Raw genomic sequence first — 21,697 nt, forward strand, 5'->3', positions numbered from 1 at the left:
GATTGGAACTCCTCTAATTCCTGAGCCAGCCCTCTTTCTACGTAACCACACTGCTTCTCAGGGTTGGCCTCAGCAATCCGAGGTCTCTTCCAACTGCGAAGAGTGCCTCCTGTGCAGTCTAGGCAGGGCCAAGCTGGTCATGCCACAGATAGAGAGTAAATATTGGGCGAACTGAAAAGGAATCCCACACAAGGGGTTAACCTCCTTTGCCATTCAGTTGTTTCAGTCATGTCCAATTTTTCGTGACCCTAGTTTGGGTTTTCTTGACAAAGATACTGGAGTGGTTTGCCATTTCCTTCTCCAGCTCGTGTCATAGATGAGGAAAGTGAGGTAAACAGGGTTAAGTGACTTACCCAGAGTCACACAGCTAGTAAATATCTGAGCCTGGATTTGGACTCAGGTCTTCCTGACTCTAGGCCTGGCGTTCTATCCACTGCACCACCTGGCTTCCCTAGAGCTGCTGGACTAGGTAATGGAGAAGTTGCAAAGCTCTCAGCAGAGTGCTTGGCACATATATTCTTCCTCCCTTCCGTTCCCCCTTCACCTCCCACACCATGCAACAAAGTCACCTCCAAGTCTTGCCCCTCATGTCAGCCATACAAATCATCAGGGAGCCAAGGGATTTCTCAAACTGGTCTGGGAAGGGAGTAATGCCGAAGATCCCTTGCCAAGTGGGTGGACCACGGGAGGGCAGGTGTTCAGGCCACAGTCAGAGGAGGATCCACCCTGCCAGCCCATAAAGGGGGGGGTGCCTTCCTCGCCCGCAGAAGAGCCTTCCCACGTCCACGGCTGGGGCTGAGTACGGGCACCAAACCGAAACACACACTTCTGGCTGCCCACCTCGAGGACCTGGAAATCTGCATCCCAGCAGCTCAAGTAATGAGTACAGTGTAGAAAAAGAGCCCGGAATTGAAAGTCAGGAGACCTAGGCTTTCTAGTCCCGACTCTGCCCCTGACTCATCAGATGAGTCACCTCCAGGCCTGTTTCTCTGCCTGTAAAGCAAGAAGAAAGGATCCCTCAAAGACCCTCTAGTCCAGAGTCTTCACCTAAAGACCGGAAACTTGTTGATAGACAGACAGATAATTATATTTCATAAAATTCTTTTCCTTTGTAATCCTATGCATTTTATCTTACGCATTCAAAAACACTGTTCTGAGAAGGGGTCTACGGGCTTCACCAGACTGCCACAGGGATCCGGGACACAAAAAGGATTAAGAACCCCTGACCTAGTCCGATTGTCATTTCTCCAATGGGTAAACTAAGGCCCAGAGGGAAAAGGGAACTTGCCCAAGGTTCCAGGTAGATTCCTTCTGTCTCTACTGTTCTCCGGAGTCTATGACTCAGGGATTTGATGAGGAATACTACAAATCAACGTGCGACCATCATTGAGTTGTTCAAAAATGAAGGGAATAGGACAAAGCAAGAAGACCAGAGCTCAGCTGGGAGAGCGGGTAAGGGGACAGCATCAGATGCTGGGGCTTTTGTTTGGAATTTGTGATTCATCCTCCCAAGGAATAGGTATTCCACCTAGCCCCAGCGGCAGAGGCTGCCCTCCCTCGTGGGTAGGAGGCAACTTAGGAATGTCCTCCCCTTCCACTACGGACATAATCAATTAATAAACACTTAGTAAGCACCCATTGTGTGCCAGGCATGGGCTACCAACCTCTTCCAGGTTGGGAAGGAGAAGAGGAAAGAGAGGAAAGAGAAGCTGGTAGAGGGCATCAAAGAGCCTTCTAGAAAATTCAACTCAGCTGTTCTAGAAGTTTCTCATAGCCAGCTGGCATCTGAGGCTCAACACAATCTGGCTCCAGCTACCTTCTCAGCCTTATCTCACATCATTCCCCGTCCCATAGTCTCTGTTCCAAACAAACTCACTGTTCCCCAACTGCATCCTGCCCCTTCCTGCCTCCATATATGTGTGCAGACTGCCCTCTACCGAAATTCTTCACTTCTTCCAAGGCCAGATTCATAGGCCACCTCTTCTGAGAAGCCCACTGTGATTCTCTCCAGCTGAAACCGACTCTCCTTCTTCAAAATTTCCTAGAGCACTTGGGCTCAATCTTTCCTTTGACCCTGGATATATTTTGTCTTATGCGCTACGTATTTTCATATATACCTCTTCCTTTTTAGATTGTAAACTCCTTGAGAGCAGGGCTGACTTCATTTTTGTACCCACATGTAGAATATAATGTGGTTTTGTACCTACTATTGTTGTCATCCAGTCATTTTTCAGTCATGTCTGACTCTTCATGACCCCATTTGGGGTTTTCCTGGCAGAGATACTGGAGTGGTCTGCCATTTCCTTCTCCAGCTCATTTTACAGATGAGGAAACTGAGGCAAACAGGGTGAAGTGACTTGCCCAGGGTCACACAGCTAGTAAGTGTCTGAGGCTGGATTTGAACTCAGGAAGATGAGTCTTCCTCACTCCAAGCCCAATCCACTGTGTCACCTAGCTGCCCACTAGTTGCTAGTTAAATTGAATTAAACTGAACCTGTGCTAATATGAAAGAACAGGGATGTAATTTCAGACAATACTAACCCTCAGTAGGATTGACCTGTAATGTTAGAAGGTAACAGATGCTTTCAAATTTTCTTTGTCTTCCATTACATAAAAACAATTTTGCATTTTTTGAGCATATACCTACAGGCATTAGGAGGAGAGAGTCCTAAAATCCACCTGCATGTGTGCATACACCCATGCACGTACAATAAAAAAAAAATGGCACTGTGGTATGGTAAGGATGGGTAACCTCTGCTCAACTATTACTGGATAGGTAGCTGCATTTCTCACAGTCCGTGGAAAGCACAAAGGTAGAACATGGATTCTGGTTCCAACTCTTACACTGACTGTGACCTTGGGCAAGTACCTTCTCTACCCCGGGTCTCAATATATTCGATCTATACAATGATGACTGTATTAGTCTTTAACATTCCCACTATTTCTTATGGCTTTTTGATTCTAAAGCCTCTTCCAACTAGCTAGGCAGCAAAGTGGATGAAGCACTAGTCCTAAAGAAAGGAAGATCTGAGTTCAAATCCAGCCTCAAATATTTACTAGCTGTGTGACCCTGGGCAAGTCACTTTACGGCATTTGCCTTAGATTTCTCACCTGTAAAATGAGCTGGAGAAGAAAATGGCAAACCACTTCAGTATCTTTGCCAAGAAAACTCTAAATGCGGTCCTGAAGAGTTAGACATGACTAAAATGACAGAACTCTATTATGTGCTAGGCACTAGGCTTACAAATACAAAAGGGAAACAGTTCCTGCCCTTAAGGACCTTACAATCTACCTGGGAGGAGAGATCATGTACCTATAGAGGTGGATTTCTTTTTGATGAGGAAAGGCTTCAGTGTAAAACGTGGCTCATGAGCTGAGCCTTGAAGGAAGCTTCAAAGGATTGTAAGAGGCTGACATAAGAAAAGAAGGGCATTCCGTGCGTGGAGAGAGCTTATGAGATGGGAGATGAAGGACCATGGGTGAAGAACAGCATGATGGTTAATAGTATGTGTGAAGGGGAGTAAGGTATAACAAGCCTACAAAAATAGGATGGAACTAGGTCATGAAAGGCTTTAAATACCAAACAGAGAAATGTATATTTAATTCTATGCATAATAAGAAACCACTGGAGTTTAAGTAGGAAAGTGACATAATCGGACCTGCCCTGTAGGAAAATCATTCTGGTAGCCGAGTGGAGAATGGACAAGAGAGGGCAGAGACCTGAGGCAGAGACACTACTGAAATAGTCCAGGTGAAAAGTAATGACAGCTTGGCTGTGGGTCAAAAGAAGATACATGTGAGAGGTCTAATAGAGGTAGAAATGACAAGATTTGGCAACTGATTCTATTTGTGTTGTGAATGAGAGTGAGGATGTCACCAAGATAGTGAACGTGAGTGACCAGAATGATGGCAACACCCCCAGCACAAACAGGGAGGTTTCAAAGGAGTAGGCTTGGGGGCAAAGATGAGTTCTTTTTTTACACATACTGACTTTGAGATGCCTGTGGTAGATCCAGTTAGAAATGTCCACAAAAGGCAGTTGATGATGTGGCACTTGGGGATGAGACTCAGGCTAGATGTAGAAATTGGAAAGCCATCACGTACTCTTCAAACCAGTGACACTCGCCTCCTGGCTGTTCCATGGAATGAGACACTCAGCTCCAGGCATTTTCTCTGGCTGTCCTTCAACCCTGGAAAGCTCTCCCTCCTCACTTCTGACTACTGATCTCTATGGCTTCTTTAAGTCCCAAGCAAAATCCTACCTGCTACAGGAAGCCCTTCCCAACCCCTCTTAATTCCAGTGCCTTGGGGCAGCTAGGTAGCGCAGTGGACTGGCCCTGGCATCAGGAGGACCCGAGTTCAAATCCAGCCTCAGACACCTTACATTTACTAGCTGTGAGACCCTGGGCAAGTCACTTAACCCCAACTGCCCCACCAAAAAGCAAAAAAAAAAAAAATTCCAATGCCTTCTCTGTTAATTACTTCCTATTTAACCTGTATATAGCTTGCTTTGTATTTATTAGTTGGCACATTGTCTCCTCCATTATAATGGAAGCTCCTTGAGGGCAGGGACTGTCTTTTACCTTTCTTTTTTTATCCCCAGTGCTTAGCACAGTGCCAGGCACAGTTATTATTGTTGTTCAGGTCATATGGCTAGTAAGTGTAGTAAGTACAATGTATATTGTTTGAGATCAGCAGAAAGAAGATAAAACCATGGAAACTGACATGGGAGGAGGGGGAGAAGGAGGAAGGGAGAGGGGGAATGGGAAGAGAAGGAGAAGAAAAAATGATCCTTGGGGTCCACACACAGTTAGCTGGAGGGCCCAAAGGCTTGACTCAGTGTGGTCACCGTTCCCAGGTGGGGAAACTGAAGTTCAGTCTGGGTGACTACCTTGCCTTGTATCAGAGAGACTTAATGGTAGAACAAGAATTATGACTGCCTAAGCTAAGTGTTTTCCAGTGGCCCAAATGTCCTGTCACTGAAGGTCTTCAAGCAAAGATTGGCTAACCACTTATTGGAGAAGTCCTTCTCAGCTACAGATTAGGAAGGAAAGAAACAATCATTTCTTAAGCACCTATTATATACCAGGTACTGTACACTTTACAAATACTATCTCATTTAATGCTCACAAAAACCATGAGAGGTAGGTTCTATTACTATCCCCATTTTATAGTTAAGGAAACTGAGGCAAACGGAAGATAAAGTGACCTGCCCAGGATCACAAGGCTAGTATTTGTCTGAGGTCACATTTGAACTCAGGTCTTCCTGACCCTAGGCCCAGGGCTCTATCCAACTACTACCTAAATTGGACTCAAGGGCCCTTCCAACTCTAATTAAAAAAAAAAATTACTTCGATCCAGTGGACAGAAGGAGGAGTACTATCAAGGAGGGTGTGGGGGTGGGGATGGGGATTTGCAGAGTCAGGCTTCAGTTCTATAAGGTAAAAGTTGCTAACCATAATGCCCCACATTTCTATAGGTCTTTAAGATTAAAGTGCTTTCCTCCCTATCATCCTGTAAGGCAGGTAGTACAGCTCCCACTTTACAACTGGAAAACTAAGACTCAGTGATTTGCACAGGATCACACAGCTCCTAAGACTTGGAGCTGAGATTCAAACCCAGGTCTCATAACCCCAGATCTAGTGCACAGTCCTTTATACCATCCATCCAGTGATTCCTAAGCATCATGTCTGTCCAGAAGAAGAATGGGCTGGAAGTTCCCTGTCACTAGATGTCGGATGACCACTGGTTGGGGCAGAGTCAAAGGGATTTCTGCCTCAATTCCCTCCCTAGTCTGAGGTCCATTGATTCACTCCAAATAAGTCTCTGAGTGCTCCAAACACACACAAAAAACTGGATTCAGACTCTGATGTGATAAACAGCATTTCCTCCGCCTCCTCCGCCTCCTCTGTCTTCTCAGGGAATATACTCAAGGAGGAAGTAACTGTTCCTTCTAAGTCTGAGTCTGGTTATGAGAGAAAGTCGGTTAATATAGACAGCATGGAACAAGGGAAGACATATTGGATAAGAAGCTAGGAGACCTGGTTTTGATTGAGCTCCCACACTAACATTTACTGCCTTTGTAACTTCAGACAAGTAATTTCACATCTCTGGACCTGTGTCCTGAGGGGAATGGACTACATGACCTCTAAGATCATTTCCAGTTGTCAATTCTACACTTTCACAATTCCAGTTCTCAGTTCTTATGAGAAGACCCAGGCTCTTCCTTCCCTTGTCCAAAGAGGATGAATGGGGAAACTAGGCATCTTCTCATCAGAACTGTGGGCGAGGTCACAGCTTTCCCTCCATGTGCTACTTTCTCACCTGTGATATCAGCACCAACGGTGGCAAGTGGAGGCAGGTTAGGTGAGCAGAAGGCTGCAAACCGTTGAGAATCCACCTTTGTTACCCGGTTTCCCCGGTATAGCTGGTTTTGAAAGAAGAGGCAGACCTGCAAGAGAAACAGGAGCTCAGTGCAGACTCAGCAGGTGCAGGGCGGAAGAGGAGGTGAATTAATGGGGACCCAGGAGGCCCAAACCCCTGCTGATTCCTTCCTATTCTGACTATGAAAGAGCAGGAGAAATGGAAAGGAGGGAGAGGCAGACTTCTTTCCTAAGGAGGGACAGGGACACAATCATGAGAACAGGCTGAGATCCAGGGGTTTGAACCCCAGATTGAATGGTCTCTACCTTTAAATGTCACAGTTAGTCTGAGAAGAAAAAGAAGGGGAAGAAGAAGAGGAAGAAGAAGAAGAGGAAGAAGAAGAAGAGGAAGAAGAAGAAGAAGAAGAAGAAGAAGAAGAAGAAGAAGAAGAAGAAGAAGAAGAAGAAGAAGAAGAAGAAGAAGAAGAAGAAGAAGAAGAAGAAGAAAACAAGTTATGGGAGAGACAGGATATGGGCAAGACCTCCTCGATGCCTATCAGTTGAGGAATGGTTGACAAGTTGTAGTTTATGATTGTGATGGAATACTATTGAGCAGGATGCTTTCAGGAAAATCTGGAAAGATTTACATGAACTGATGCAAAGTGAAATGAGCAGAACCAGGAGAACATCGTACATAATAACAACAACATTGTGTGATGATCAACTGTGAACTACTTAGCTATTCTTAACAATACAGTGATCTAAAACAATTCTGAAGGACTCATGATGAAAAATGTTAACCACTTCCAGAGAAAGAATTGATGGAGTCTGAATGCAGATTGAAGAATACATTTTTTAACTTTTGTTATTACCTTTTTTTTGGGGGGGGGCAGGGGGATGTTTGTCCACATTTTCTTTTGCAACATGGCTAATATGGAAATGTTTTGCATGACTGCCCATGTATAATCAATATAAAATTGTTTGCCTTCTTAAGGAAGTGGGCAGGAGGGGAGGGAGGGAGAGAATTTGGAACTCAAAATTTTAAAAAATGTTAAAAAGCATTTGTTTACATGTAGTTGAGAAAAAACAAAATAAAAAATAAATGTTAAAAAAAGTCACTCAACATAAGTATCCTAGGTTTTAGAAGAAGAAAAGACCATGAAATCCATTTGTCCCACCTCTTCATTTTACAGAGAGTCTTCAGAGCTGAAAGGGACCTTAGAGACAGTCTAGTAGTCCAGCCTTCTTATTTTACAGAGGAGGAAACTGAGGCCCAGAGAGATTAAGTAACTAATCCATGGTTACATAGCTACCAAGTTTCAGAATTGGCACCTGAACTCAGGCCCTCCAATTCCATATGCCACTCTTTCTATTGCACCACACCACCCGATTCTGAGATCAGGGCTGTCTTCCATGTCATTGGAATCTGTGAACTGCCTTATTAAAAAATATTGAGAAAGAATGAAGGGAGGCTCTGGAAGAAGGTACCTGCTTCGAGGAGAATCACTTGTTGTCCACTAAGAGGGAACACTTCCCTAAAGCAGCATTATATAGTGGAAAGAATACTGCTTTGTCATCTCCTACTTGGGCGACCTTGGACAGGTCATTGCCCTTATTGGACCTCAGTTTTTCCATCTGTAAAACTAAAGATGTTAAGGGGACCTCAAAGTTGTCAAGTATCTTAATGGAAAATTTTGCAAGAGGAATTTTATTTTTTAAACCCAGGTCTTCTGACTCCAAATCCAACTTAAAGCTTATTCCAGGTATTGTTCTATACTTAAAATACTATAGAGAAATATCAGCTATTGTTATTTCTATTAGAAAAAATAATTGCTAGCATTTGTATAGAGGGGTTTTTTTTGGGGGGGGTAGGCAATTGGGGTTGAGTTGCCCAGGGTCACACAGCTAGTAAGTGTCAAGTGTTTGGTCTGAGGCCAGATTTGAACTCAGGTCCTCCTGACTTCAGGGCTGGTACTCTATGCCCTGTACCACCTAGCTGCCCCTGTATAGAGTTTTAAAATGTGCAATGTACTTTAGTGTCATCTCATTTGACCCTCACAATATCCCCATGACATAGGTGATATTATTATCCCCATTTTGCAGGAGAGGAAGCTGAGGCTGACATAAGTCAAGTGACTTGACTCAAGGTCACACAGCTAGCAAGTGTGCAAAGCAGGATTTTAATTTGGGTCATTTTGATTCCAAGTCCAACACTCTCTATCTATATATTACCACCTAGTTGCTGTAATAATATTTATTCTGCTTTGTGATCCTATGTATATACTTGATGCCTCAGTGATTCAGTTGAGACCAGGCAGAGATAAGGTCCTTTTGATATGACTCCTTTCACAAGTACAAGCAGTCAAGTGAAAAAAAAAATCCATACCTCTGGAATCACATAATGTCCAGCCATGAGGAGGCCACCAAGCAGGTTCTCCCGACCATCATTCCAAAGAGTGTGGATGGGGACCTGGAAAAGGGAGATAGAGATGGAGGTGGAAAATGGCACCTCTTCTTTTCCTCATCTGTATAATAGGCATTGCCCTATTCCCACCTCAGTTATCATTCCTTGTGGTTGCTCCCTATCACTACCACCGTCAGTTACTCCTGGTGGTCACTGCAGAAAGATTGGACAGGAGGACCCACTGAGTGTCTCTGTGGGCTGCTGGAGATACTGGGATGAGACTGTCACTGAAGGCAGTGGAAGGAGTAATATTTTGTACCCGGTCCAGGCCAGGCAGAGGTGGCTAAAGCAGCCTTTTCCCTCCCTTGCTCCCCTCTGTCCTAAGCAGGGTGTGGGGCTAGTTACCTGAGCGCCTGTGAGTATGACAGTTTTCTGAAGGTTCCCTAGAATGAAGGAGAGCATGGAGGAGGCAAAGGCCATGGTGTCTGTGCCGTGGATGATTACGAAGCCAAAATACTGCTCATAATTCCTCTGACAGAGAAACAGGGGAGAGGAAAAAAGATAATCTCAGTCAAAAAAAACATGGCAAAGCCAAACCCTCTACCAATCACCACCCCAAAGTTATTGGTCCCCGTAGTCACTGCCTCCCCTCCATCATGGCGGTTCTCTACAATTACTATCTTGAGGTCACTTGGGGACATGGTCATCTTCCCTTGCAGTAAATCCTCAGGATCACTGATTCCTCAGTCACTCCAGGAAGAGCAGAGTCCCACCCTACCCCCAACTACTATCCCTGCCTGCAGCCTAGCCCCTGAAGCCATCATCTAGCAGAGCAGTCTCTGTGGAGACAAGACTGGGAACTTCTGCAGGTGATGCAGCCCTTACTTACCAGACCATCACAGATACTATAGACCCAGAAAGGACAGTTCTCACCACCAAAGTTCTTGATATTGTCAAGTGGCTCAGCATCAGAAATAGATATGGTTTCATCAGGGGAATGACGCAAAAGAAGATTCATTACTATCTTCTTTGCTACTGCACCCTAAGGATCATGAGACCCTTCCATTTGACTTTCAGCTGTAACTTCCTCTATGTGATGTCATGCCTTATTAGAATGTAACTTCCTTGAGCAATTTGGAACTATGCCCAAAGGGCTATAAAACTGGGCATGCCCTTTGACCTGTAATACCACTGAGATCTGTATCCTAAAGAGATCAAAAAGAGGGAAAAGGACCTATTTGTACAAAAATATTTATAACAGCTCTTTTTGTGGTGGCAAAGAACTGGAAATTAAGGGGATGGCCATCAATTGGGGAATGGCTGAACAAGCTGTGGTGTATGACTGTGATGGAATACTATTGTGCTATAAGAAATGACAAGCAGGATAGATTCAGAAAAACCTGGAAAGACTTAATGAACTAATGCAAAGTAAAGTGAACAGAACCAGGAGAACACTGAACAGCAATATTGTACAATGATCAACTGTGAGTGACTTAGCTATTCTCAGCAATACAATGATCCAAGACAATTCCAAAGGACTCATGAAGAAAAATGCTATCCACATCCAGAGAAAGAACTGATAGAGTCTGAATGCAGACCAAAGCATACTATTTTTTTCACTTTCTTCATTTTTTATGGATTTTTTTTCCTTATTAGTCTGTGTCTTCTTTCACAACACGACTAATATGGAAATATGTTTTGCATGATTGCACAAGCATAGTCTATATCAAATTGCTTACTATCTAAGAGAGTGGGGAGAGGAAGGAGGGAGGGAGAGAATTTGGAACTCAAAAGTTAAAAAAATAAATGTTAAAAACTGTTTTTACATGTTAATTGGGAAAAAAATAAATATTTTTTAAAAGAATGTAACCTACTTAAGAACAAAGACTGTCTTGTTCTTCTACATAGTAAGTACTTTAGATATGCTTTTTCATTCATTCATTGCCAGACCACTATGTCCCCATTGCTACTCCCCATAGATATCCCTCCTGTTGTCACTGCACCATCACTATTCCCCACCTTAGTCACAGATTGAATGAAACTCAGAGCTTGAAGAGATCTCTGAAGTAACAAAAACCCAAAGAATGGCCATCCCCCTTCCACTTGACTTCCAAGGATAAGAAGTTCGCTGTCTCCTATGGAAGCCCATTCCACTTTGGAGCAGCCTTGCTTATTTGGAAACCTTTCCTTACATAACAAAGCCAAAAATCTGCATCTCTGCAGCTGCCATACACAATCACAGTCCTCAACCCTCCCTCCCCTCCCCACCCACCAAATTGTAACTACTGATCACTGACACCAATGGCTACTTTTCTTTTTTTTTGGTCTAGGCAATGGGGTTAAGTGACTTGACCAGGGTCACACAGCTAGTAAGTGTCTGAGGCCAGATTTGAACTCAGGTCCTCCTGAATCCAGGGCCGGTGCTTTATTCACTGTGTCACCTAGCTGCCCCAACCAATGGCTACTCTTGAAATTTAAATTCAAAGGGAACCTCAAAACCAGTGGTCAGGACAAAATTCAAGGGATTAACTTTGAACTGTAACAAGCTAATCTAGGCTGAGCATTCAGGGGGGATTTTCTTCCTGATCCACAGATGACTGAATGAGAATACTCTCCTTTTCTGGGGGTATTTACATTATATTCCCATATTCTTACCTCATCGCTCTACATATTCTGTCCCTAGCTAGAATATCCTCTGCCCTTTTCCACTCTTCCCAGCCATGTACATAGCCTGGAGGGCCCAGTTCAGGTCCCACCTACTCCACAGGGCATCTCTAGTCCATCCCAAACTACGTTGAATGGAACCTTCATTTGTCATATTTCAATCACTGTTCTGTGATATCTGTCGAATTGTCCCTTTAACTGTTCATACCTGTTTTACCATCCCAACTCGCTTCGAGGGTAGGGACCAAACCTTCTTGTCATGTATCCCCCTAACACAGAACTAGGCACATGGGACACATGGAAGATATCCAGTGAATAATCACTGAATGAAGCAGTGAATGAATAAACACAGACAGAATTTCATCAATGTGATTGGTTGTGCCAGTGGGCATAGACAGACCAATAGAAGATTAGAGCTGGAAGAACCTTCAAAACATAGAACATAGAATGTCAAATGTGAAATGGATCTTAGAACATAGAAGAGAGAATGTCAGCCCCAGAAATGACCTTAGAACACAGAACATAATACCACTGGAAAAGTGACCTTGGAATCTAGAACACAGAATGCCATAACTGAAAGGCAGCCTAAAAGCAATCTCATACGTCTCTCTCATTTTGTAGAAAACTGAGATCTGGGGAGATTAAGAAAGTTGCCCAAAATCACAAGGAGATGACCTTTCCAGGTTTTCCCATCATTCCCCCACTTTAAGCTGACAATTTAAATGAAAGCTTCAGAGACTACATGTCATAAGAAAACTCTGGCTCTTCCGCAGGGAAAGAAAAAATGAGTCTTCCTAGTCTTGGCTGACATAAAGCTAGGAGAGGTAGCTGACACAGGGATGACAGTCAGGATCCAAAAGGATCATGAAAGCCAAGGGCACTGGGCAGAATAAAAATTTTTGCACTTAAGTGCAAAAAAACCCCAAACAAACAAAACCATAAGTATAAGATGGGGGAGGCATGGGGCAGCTAGGTGGCACAGTGGCTAGAGCACCAGCTCTGGATTCAGGAGGACCTGAGTTCAACTCTGGCCTCAGACACATACCACTTACTAGCTGTGTGACCCTGGGCAAGTCACTTAAACCCATTGCCAAGCCAAAAATAAAAAAAAAAAAACTAAAACAAAGATGGGGGAGGCATGGTTAGCCAGCAATTGTTCTGACAAAGATTAAAGGATTTTACTGGTGGACAAGCTCAATGATACAGCCATGGGATACAGCAGTCAAAAAGGCTAATACGCTGTTGACCTGCATTAAGGGCAGCATAGGAACAGAGGAATGAGAGTCCCTCTGTACTCTGAATCTGGAGCATATTCTGTTCAGTTTGGGGCATCACAGTTTCAGAAAGGCTTTGCTAAGCTGGAGAATGCCCAGAGGAGGGCAGCCAGTAGTCCAGTCCAGGACTTTGAGTTTGTCATATGAGAGTCTGTTGAAGGAACTGGGGGTGTTTAGCTTGGGAAAGAGAAGGCTCAGTAGGGGACAGGATAGCTGAAGTGCTGATTTGTGGAGGAGGAACTAGACTTGTTCCATCTGATTCCAGAGAGTAGGACCAGGAGTAATGGATAGAAATCACAAAGAGACAAATCTAGGCTCTGTCAAGAAAAGCTTCCTAAAAATTGAGAGGATGCCCATCAATTGGGCTGAACAAGTTTTGGTATATGAATGTAATGGAATACTGTTGTGCTATAAGAAATGGTAAGCAGGCAAACTTCAGAAAAGCCTTGTAAGACTTATATATGAACCGATGCTGAGTGAAGTGAGCAGAACCAGGAGAACATCGTACACGATAACAGCCACATTGTGCAATAACTAATATTGATAAACGTAGCCCTTCTCAGCAATACAAGGATCTAAGACATCTCCAAAGACCTCGTGATGGAAAATGCTATCCACATCCAAAGAAAGAACTATGGAGTTTGAATGCAGATCGAATCATACTATATGCTATTTTTTTCCTTCTGTTGTGTTTTGTTTCCTCTTTCTGGTGGTTCCTCCTATTAGTTCTAATTCTTACTTACAACATCACTAATGTGAAAATATGTTTAATAGGAATGTATATATATAGCTGATATTAGATTGCATGTCTTCTTGGGGAGAAAGGTGGGGAGGGAGGGAGGGAAAAATTTAAAACTCAAAAGCTTATGGAAGTGATTGTTGATAAGTCAAAATAAGTTAATTTTTAAAAAAGGAAAAAAGAACAGCTTCCTAACAAGAGAGATTTCCAAAAGTGGGACAGAAGTGGTAAGTTCCTCCTCCTTGGAGGTTTTGAAGCAGATGTTAGATGACCTCTGGTCAGGTAAGTTACAGAGGGATTCCTTTCATGTATGGGTTGCCCTAGATGGCCACTGAAATATCTTCCAACTCTCAAATTCCATGATTCTGAGTAAGAAGTGGAGTTCTGTGCAGAGTGCCAGGACACAGGGTTAGAACAGCAAAAGAAAGAAAACGGGTAGGTAACACCCTAGAGTAGGATATTAATTGGCTGTGAATGGACCTGACTGGGCTAGAAAAGCTGGCCAGTACAGATCAGCCTGAGGGCTCTGTTCTGGCTGCTGAGGCCTCCCTGTCTAATAATATTTCCTCGAAATCTATTTACTCCTAGAGTTTTGCCTGCTGGCAGCCCCTAAGGTATAGCCAACCAGGAGAAATCGGCTGGCAAAGAGGTTGACGGCCAAAGCCCAGTGGGTAGCAATTGGAGGGCGAGGGGCTCCCTCTAGTGGCTGACTGCCACATTGAATGAAGTAGATGAAAACCAGCAGTTTGCTTTGATAATTTGCCAGACAGGAGACTTCTAAAATGAAAAAATTTCTAGCTCCCAGAATCTTAGGAGTCAGAAGAAGCCCCAAAGGTCATCCCATCCAAGCCAAAAGTAGCAAAGAACCCATCCTACCACGTCTCTGACAAGTGGTCATCCATCTTCCAGATAATCTCCCATGACCTCCCCACAGCCCATTAACTATGGGCTAACTCTAACTATTAGCAAATTTTTCCCAACATCAAGTCAACCTCTGAAGCCAAGAAATACAAATATAATGTCTCTTACACCTGGATAAAATATTTGAAGAATACTACGGCATCTGTAATTCCTCTCTTCTCTTTGCCAGGCAAAACTTCCCCATTCCTTCAACCAGTCATCCCTACCATGGCATGATCTCTGGTTCCTCCCTATCCTGGCTATAGGATTACAGGATTTCCAGATGAAAGAGACAAAAAAAATCATCTAATCCAGTCACAGAAAGTCAGAGCTGAACGGGCTCTCAGAGGCCAACTGGACCAACACTCTTATTTTACAAATGTGGAAACTGAGTCCCAGAGAGGGCATACAGGTAGTAGTAAAAATAGCAGAACCAGAATTTGAACCCAGGTCCATCAACTATACATTCATAGCCAAAAAAAAAAACTCCTTCCTCTGCCAAGGAACATAAATGACCTGAATTCTGTTCAGCAACTTGTATATGGGCCCAGTGCAAATAACTAGCACAGAAAGATATCATTTCCCACAGTAACTTCTACAATACAAATCAAACAAAACTTGTACTTAGGAACGTGCATAGATGCTAAGATCAACAAACATCTGGAGAATGGCTGGACATTACAAAGGACTTTGCATCAACTGTCTCGTTTAATCCTCACAAGTCTATGAGGAAGGGAATGCAAAGATTATAATCCTTATTTTATAGATGGAGAAACCAAGGAAAAGACTTATTTAAGGTCACACAGCTAATCAGTGACTGAACCAGGATTTGAGCCTAAGGCTTCTATTTTCAAATCCTGAGATCTTTCCACTATGCCACACCACCTAACCCATGGGTTAAATTTATGGCTAGAACATAGCTACAATAAAAATGCAAAGCCAGGACTACTGATTAGTCTCTTTTCCTGACTCCTGCTCTGTTTTATCCCAAACCTGGCAACCCATGCCATAAATGTGTACCCTTGCTCATTGGAGGGACCGACAGCCCATGTACTACTGATGGGAGATAAGTGTTTCTTTCTCCTGAATTTTAGCCTCATTTCCATCACTTTCAACATGTGACCCTTAACAAGTCATTTCCTCTTTGTGCTTCAGTTTTCTCATCTCTAAAATAATTCCTGTTTTGTCAACCTCCCAGGGCTCTGTGAGACACTATTGAAAACGTGTTCAATGTCTGTACATGATTGTACCTGTTACCATGATGAATGGACAAATGTTGACCCACAGGAAAGCCTCTAGTGGAGTATCCCAGGGATCTGTCCTTGGTCCTGTGCCATGCAGTACTTTTGTAGACTATTTAGACAGTGTATTCATCAGGTCTTAGACTTGAGTTCAAGAAACCAATGTGAAAAATATCTAAGGGTTTTCATGGATTCAATGGGCCAGCAATATAATGTGGCAGGGGAAAAAGGCTAATTTGAATATAGGCTAGATGAATGGAAATATGGTGTTCTGAATGAAGACAGTAAAAGTCCCACAGGTGGAGAGGACAGTAAAAGGAACAACGAAAGAACCTTCTTCCTTCATTTTACAGATGAAGGAACTGAGGCCCCATAGGAAAAAAATGACCTGCTTAAGCTGCAAATATCAGAGTTGGGATTTGAATCCATTCTCTTCTGATCCCAAATCCAGGAATTTTTTCCATTACACCATTTTACCTCAATGTCCTTTGCAATTCTAATCCACTCGTTAATTGTCATGTCACTGGAGTCAAAAAGTGGGTCATATTCCAGGATGGTATATAGAATCCGTTGGTTTTGATTGGTGAGGCTATAAGAAGGAAAGTAACCAAGTTAAGTAAAACTCAAGTGATTTGTCCATTCATAACGGTAACAGTACAATCACAAGTCCTAAAGAGACTTGCGGGATTAATTCCACCTCCCTCTTTTGCTTGTATTATCTTCCCTCCCCATACCTGCACAGTTAGTATTTGCACTACATTTACTAGTACACTATAGATTACTACTTACTATATACATTAACCTGTATAGTTTTTTAGGGGGGTTTTTAGGTGGGTTTTTTTTTAGTTTTGTTGATGTCTTGTCATTTATACCCTAATCATTTGCTAACATAATACCACACACACACACACACACACACACACACACACACACACACACACACACACACACAAATACCACACACACACACACCCCTTTCTCTTTCTCTCCCCCCAGGCAACAAAGATAAGCAAAACCAACACAGTGACCACATCTGACAGACACAATGACTTGTGTTTGACCCCTGGAGATTCGTTCTCTTTCCTTCTCCTGGTTTGTTTCTGCCTCTATAAGGAAGTCAGACTAGGTGGTCTCTATGATCTTTCACAGCTCTAGTATTTGACCTCCAAAAGCAAGCTTAATGCAGGGGGAAAGCTCAGGATGGGCGATCTAGGAAACCTGGGACTAGGTCCTCTCAATGAGTATCTGTGCGACTTTGGGCAAGTCCCTTCCCCTCTCTTGAGGTTCAGTTCCTCATCTCTTAAATGAGAGGGTTAACCTAGGTAATCTTTAGAAGGTGGGTGGGTCTCATCCAGCTTTGAATCTATGATCCTTTGTTCTAGAGCTAGCAAGAACCTTAGAGATCATGGTAGAGTGGGAAAAGCAGCTAGGTGGCACAGTGTATACACATAGATAGAGACACGGACCTGGAGTCAGGAAGACTTAAGTTCAAATCATGCCTCAGATGTGAGCTGTGTGACCCTAGGCAGATCACTTAACCTCTGTCTGCCTCAGTTTTTTTCATCTATAAAAGGAGACAATGGCAGCACCTACCTCCAGAGGTTGTTGTGAGGATAAAGTGAGATAATATTTGTAAAGTGCTTTGCAAACATTAAAGTGGTATGTTAATGTTAGCCATTATTATTGAAAGGAGCTGCTCTGGACTCAGGAGTGGGTTCAAATCCTATTTATGACACTACTTGTGTGACCTTTGGCAAGTCACTTTATCTGTTTGGGCCTCAGTTTCCTCTTCTGTAAAAATGGAGTGAGGGAGAGTTGTAATGGATGGCCTCCTGATACCTCTTCTACCTCTAGGTCATAAATATAATCCAATTCCATCCATTTCACAGATAAGGAAACCGAGGCTCACAGGCATTAGGTAATTTGTCCACGGTTATACATGGAGTTAAGTGGCAGAGCTGGGATTTGAACCCAAGGCCTCTCATCTCAAACCTGGATCTCTTAACATGGGACTATGAGATTCTCTAAGAGCAACAGCATAAGAGCCTTCTAGCAGGGACTCAGAGAGAAGGGGAGAAGGGGAAGGAGCTCTGTCTTTGACTGTCACTTTTCAGAGTCACCTTCCCAATAACCTTCTTCTGTTAAGGGAGGAGGAGGGAAGGCACACAATTAGCCAGGAGATTATTATTGAGGGAGGATGTCTTGGCAAAATATTCTCTCCTCCTCATGGGAAACCAGCACAGTCCTCAGAGTTCAGAAACAGCCATACGCTTCCAGGAAGGTTGAAAGAAATCTCTAGGGCAGGGTGGCTTTGAAGAAAGGGAGAAAAAAATTTAAAAAATAAAATAAAATGAAAAATTAAAAGGAGAGATGTGCTGCTGAGCTAGGGGTGTGTGTGTGTGTGTGTGTGTGTGTGTGTGTGTGTGTGTGTGTGTGTGTGTTAATCAATGTTGAGTCAAAATGGCAAAGCTAGAAGGAGGGAGGAGGGAAAGGTCAGAGGACCAGTAATGATTTTTATTCAGTGGTTTCAGTAGTGTCTAACTCTTCATGACCCAATTTTTTGGGGGGAGTGGGTGAGTTGGGATAGATTCCGGAGTTCTTTCATTTCCTTCTCCAGTTCATTTTACAGATGAGGAAACTGAGGTAAACAAGGTTAAATAACTTGCCCAGGGTCACCTAGCTAGCAAACATCTGAGGTTAGATTTGAACTCAAGTCTTCCTGACTTGATGCTATATCCAGTGTGCCACCTAACTGCCCCCAAATAATGATCAGAAAGAGTGCAGAAGCAAAGGAGCACCGATAATCACAAAACCACAAAATTTTAGAATTGGAAGGGACCTCAACAGCCATCTATTGCAACCCACACCCCAGAAGGAATCCCACCATACCCACAAGTCCAGCCTCTTTTGGAAGCCCTCCAGTGATGGGGAACTCACTACCTCCCAAGGCAGCTCCTTCATTTAAAGAGAACTGTAATGGTCTGGGGTTTTCCTCTGACATAAATGCCAAAAAGAACAAGCTGAATTGCTCTTCCATGACCTTCTGTCCTTCAGGTCTCCCCAAGCACTCCTCCTCTAAACCTCTCCACTGGGGTTTCCATATTAAGGCTATTTATCTTATCTCTTCTTCTTTCTCCCCCTCCTTCTCCTCCTCCTTCTTCACCTTCTCTTCTTCCTCACCTTAACATCACACACACACACATACACACACACACACACACCCCATTTCCTCCTTTATTTCAGCCTCTGATACAAATGTGACATTTCTCTTCACCAAGAGCAACCCCTCTACATGCAACCTTAATGTCATCCCTTCCCATCTTCTCCAGCAAACTGCCCCCCCACTCCGCCACTCTTTCTTCCTCTTATCTTCAAATTCTCCCTATTTACCAGCTCCTTCTCTGCTACCTACAAACATACTCAAGTCCTCTAATCCTTAAAAATCTTCACCAGATCCTACCATCTCATCCACTATCATCTTGTATCTCTCTTCCCTTTCTCAACCAAATTTCCTTGAAAATACAATCTATATTTGGTGGCTCCACTTCATCTCTCCTTTCACTCTTTTCTTTAGTTGCTACCTGAGTTCTGAACCTCATCACTCAAATGAAATTGCTCTCTCCAAATTATCAAGGAACTCTCAATGAACAAGTCTAAGAGACTCAGCCACCCACAGAAGCTGTAGACACCAAAAGAAACCCAATGCCTACTTCCTGCTCCTTTCCTACCCCTACCAGCCCAGATTCATCTTATATTTATTCTCTTCCACAACTTGATCATACACATATACTCTACTTGCCCTACCCCTACCTCCCCAGCCAGGGCACTCAAGTGACCAAACTCAGCATCCTTGACCTTTACCCCAAAACACCAGCCTTGGAGAGGGTCAAAAATTCATCCCAAACTTCAGTTTAAGATGACAACATAAATCCCAGCCTTCTCACACAAACCTATGCACTCCAGCAAAACAAAACCAATAATAGAAGTTAGTTCCTCTGCTCCAGAACTGCACAGAAAGAGGGCCAGAGTTCAGAAAAGGTTTCATACCATGGGGCACTAGCCCCAGTAAATGGACTTAAAGCCTAAATGTCAAGGAGACCATTATAGGAAAAAAAAGATTATTGGAAGAAATGCCAAACCCAATAAAGAAACATTAAGGGTTAGAAGAAACATAAGAGGCAATGCCATATTAAAGGAATGATTCCACAAATACAAGCAGAACCTCAGAGAAACAATGGCTTGGCCACAAGGACAATACGAATGAGTGGAAAAAATTAAGCAAGAAATAATAAGTGGAATTAAAATTAAAATGAGAACTATGGAGGAGAAAATTCAAAGGAGAATAAAGAGTCTATTATAGAAGGTAGAAAACCTTATAAAAGTAAAGGTCTCCCTGAAAGTAACAATCAGAAGTCAGTGACTTCAGGAGACAAGAAATACCAGGACAAAATCAGAAGACTGAAAAAATAGAAGAACTTGTAAAGCATGTAAAGAACATGTAAAGCATCATTCATAGATCCAAATCAGTGGAGATAGAAAGAGCTAAATTAAGAATCATCAGATTCGGGAGCAGCTAGGTAGTGTATTAGATAGAGCACTGACCCCGGAGTCAAGAGTACCTGTCTCAGACCTGACACTTGACACTTACTAGCTGTGTGAACCTGGGAGAGTCACTTAACCCCATTGCCTAGCAAAAACAAACCAAAAAAAAAAAAAAAGAATCATCAGATTCCCTGAAAACCTTGACTAAACAAAAAACTTAAGATACTATTCTTCAAGAAGTCAATAAATGAAAAATGCCCAGATCTACTAGAACCAGAGGTCAAAGTGAAATCAGAAAGAATACACCAATCACATCATAGGAAAAATCCCCGAACTGAAATCACACAATAATGAAATAGTCAAATTCTAGAACTTCAAAGTAAAAGAAAACCTATTGTAAGCATCCAGAAAGAAAAGGATTCAAGTTAAAGGAACTAGTCAGAATCAAGCAAGATCATGTAACTATTGTAAAGATAAAAAAACCCTTGGATGCCCTATTCCAAAAGGGAAAAAGATAACTCACGAACAAGAATAACTTACCCAGAGAAGTCCTAAAGTTATAGTTCTAAAGTTGGGGGAGGGGGGGAGTGGAAGGAAATGAACCTTTAATAAAGGACTCTCAGATATTCCTGATAAAAACAGATGTGAGCTGAGTAGAAAGTTTAAAATGTAAACACAAGTAAAAAAAAACCTAGAAAATTCACTACAACTGAGCAACTAGAAGAGGCTGAATAATTTTGAAAGTGCTTATCTTCCAATAGGAAAAGAAATAAGTAATAAGTGTCCCTTCAGAGTTCTGCTATCTTCAGGGGTCACAGATGGATCTAACACAGTAACTTGACTTGGGTTTTGTTGTTTTGTGGTTTTAAGGAAGCAGAAAAAGAGTGGATAAGAGGAATATACTAGAAGAGAAATGAGGAAGAAGGAGAAAGAGTTTATTATTTTGCGTAATTGGAGTGTAAGAGAAGAGAATGTAGACATGGAAAAAGTAGTGGAAGACAAGGAGGGGAGAAGAATGGACTAGAAAGCAGAATTGAACAATACGTTTTAACAACAAACACATGAAATACCCCACATTGGAAGCAGACTCTTACCTTAACAAAGAGTTTACTCAAGTAATTGGCCGGGATCATGAGCAAGCAGCGCAAAAAGAGTCAGACCATATTATCTTACTTTGGTGACAAAGAAGATCAAAATACACAACCAGAAGAAGACAACAAAGTCAAAGCTCCTACATCCAAAGCCTCCAAGAAAAATATGAATCAGTCCCAGGCCTTGGAAGAGCTCAAAAGGGATTTTGAGAAGCAAGTAAGGGAAGTAGAGGAAAAACTGGGAAAAGAAATGAGAGTGATGCAAGAAAATCATGAAAAACAAGTCAACAGCTTGCTAAAGGAGACCCAAAAAAATACTGAAGAAAATAACACCTTAAAAAATAGCCTGACCCAAATGGCGAAAGAAGTCCAAAAAGCCAATGAGGAGAAAAATGCCCTAAAAAGCAAAATTGGCCAAATGGAAAAGGAAGTCCAAAAGATTACTGAAGAAAATACTTCCTTAAAAATTAGAATAGAGCA

At 42.7% G+C, this 21,697-nt stretch overlaps 1 protein-coding gene across 2 annotated transcripts in view; it reads right to left on the reverse strand.

Annotated features, from left to right (window-relative positions):
• Positions 1–21,697, reverse strand: part of ASPG (asparaginase) — a 133,933-nt gene that overhangs the window by 91,884 nt on the left and 20,352 nt on the right. For both annotated transcript variants that reach the window (XM_020971230.2, XM_020971229.2), the window contains exons 3-6: positions 16,062–16,173; positions 9,172–9,297; positions 8,749–8,832; positions 6,325–6,451 (exon numbers count right to left, since the gene is read on the reverse strand). In XM_020971230.2, the coding sequence (XP_020826889.1) occupies positions 6,325–6,451; positions 8,749–8,832; positions 9,172–9,297; positions 16,062–16,173 (449 nt within the window). The remainder of the gene's footprint in view (positions 1–6,324; positions 6,452–8,748; positions 8,833–9,171; positions 9,298–16,061; positions 16,174–21,697) is intronic.

The sequence above is a fragment of the Phascolarctos cinereus genome, unplaced genomic scaffold (genome assembly GCF_003287225.1).
Source record: "Phascolarctos cinereus isolate Bilbo 61053 unplaced genomic scaffold, phaCin_HiC Scaffold_2;HRSCAF=192, whole genome shotgun sequence".
In the NCBI taxonomy this organism is placed as follows: Eukaryota; Metazoa; Chordata; class Mammalia; order Diprotodontia; family Phascolarctidae; genus Phascolarctos; species Phascolarctos cinereus.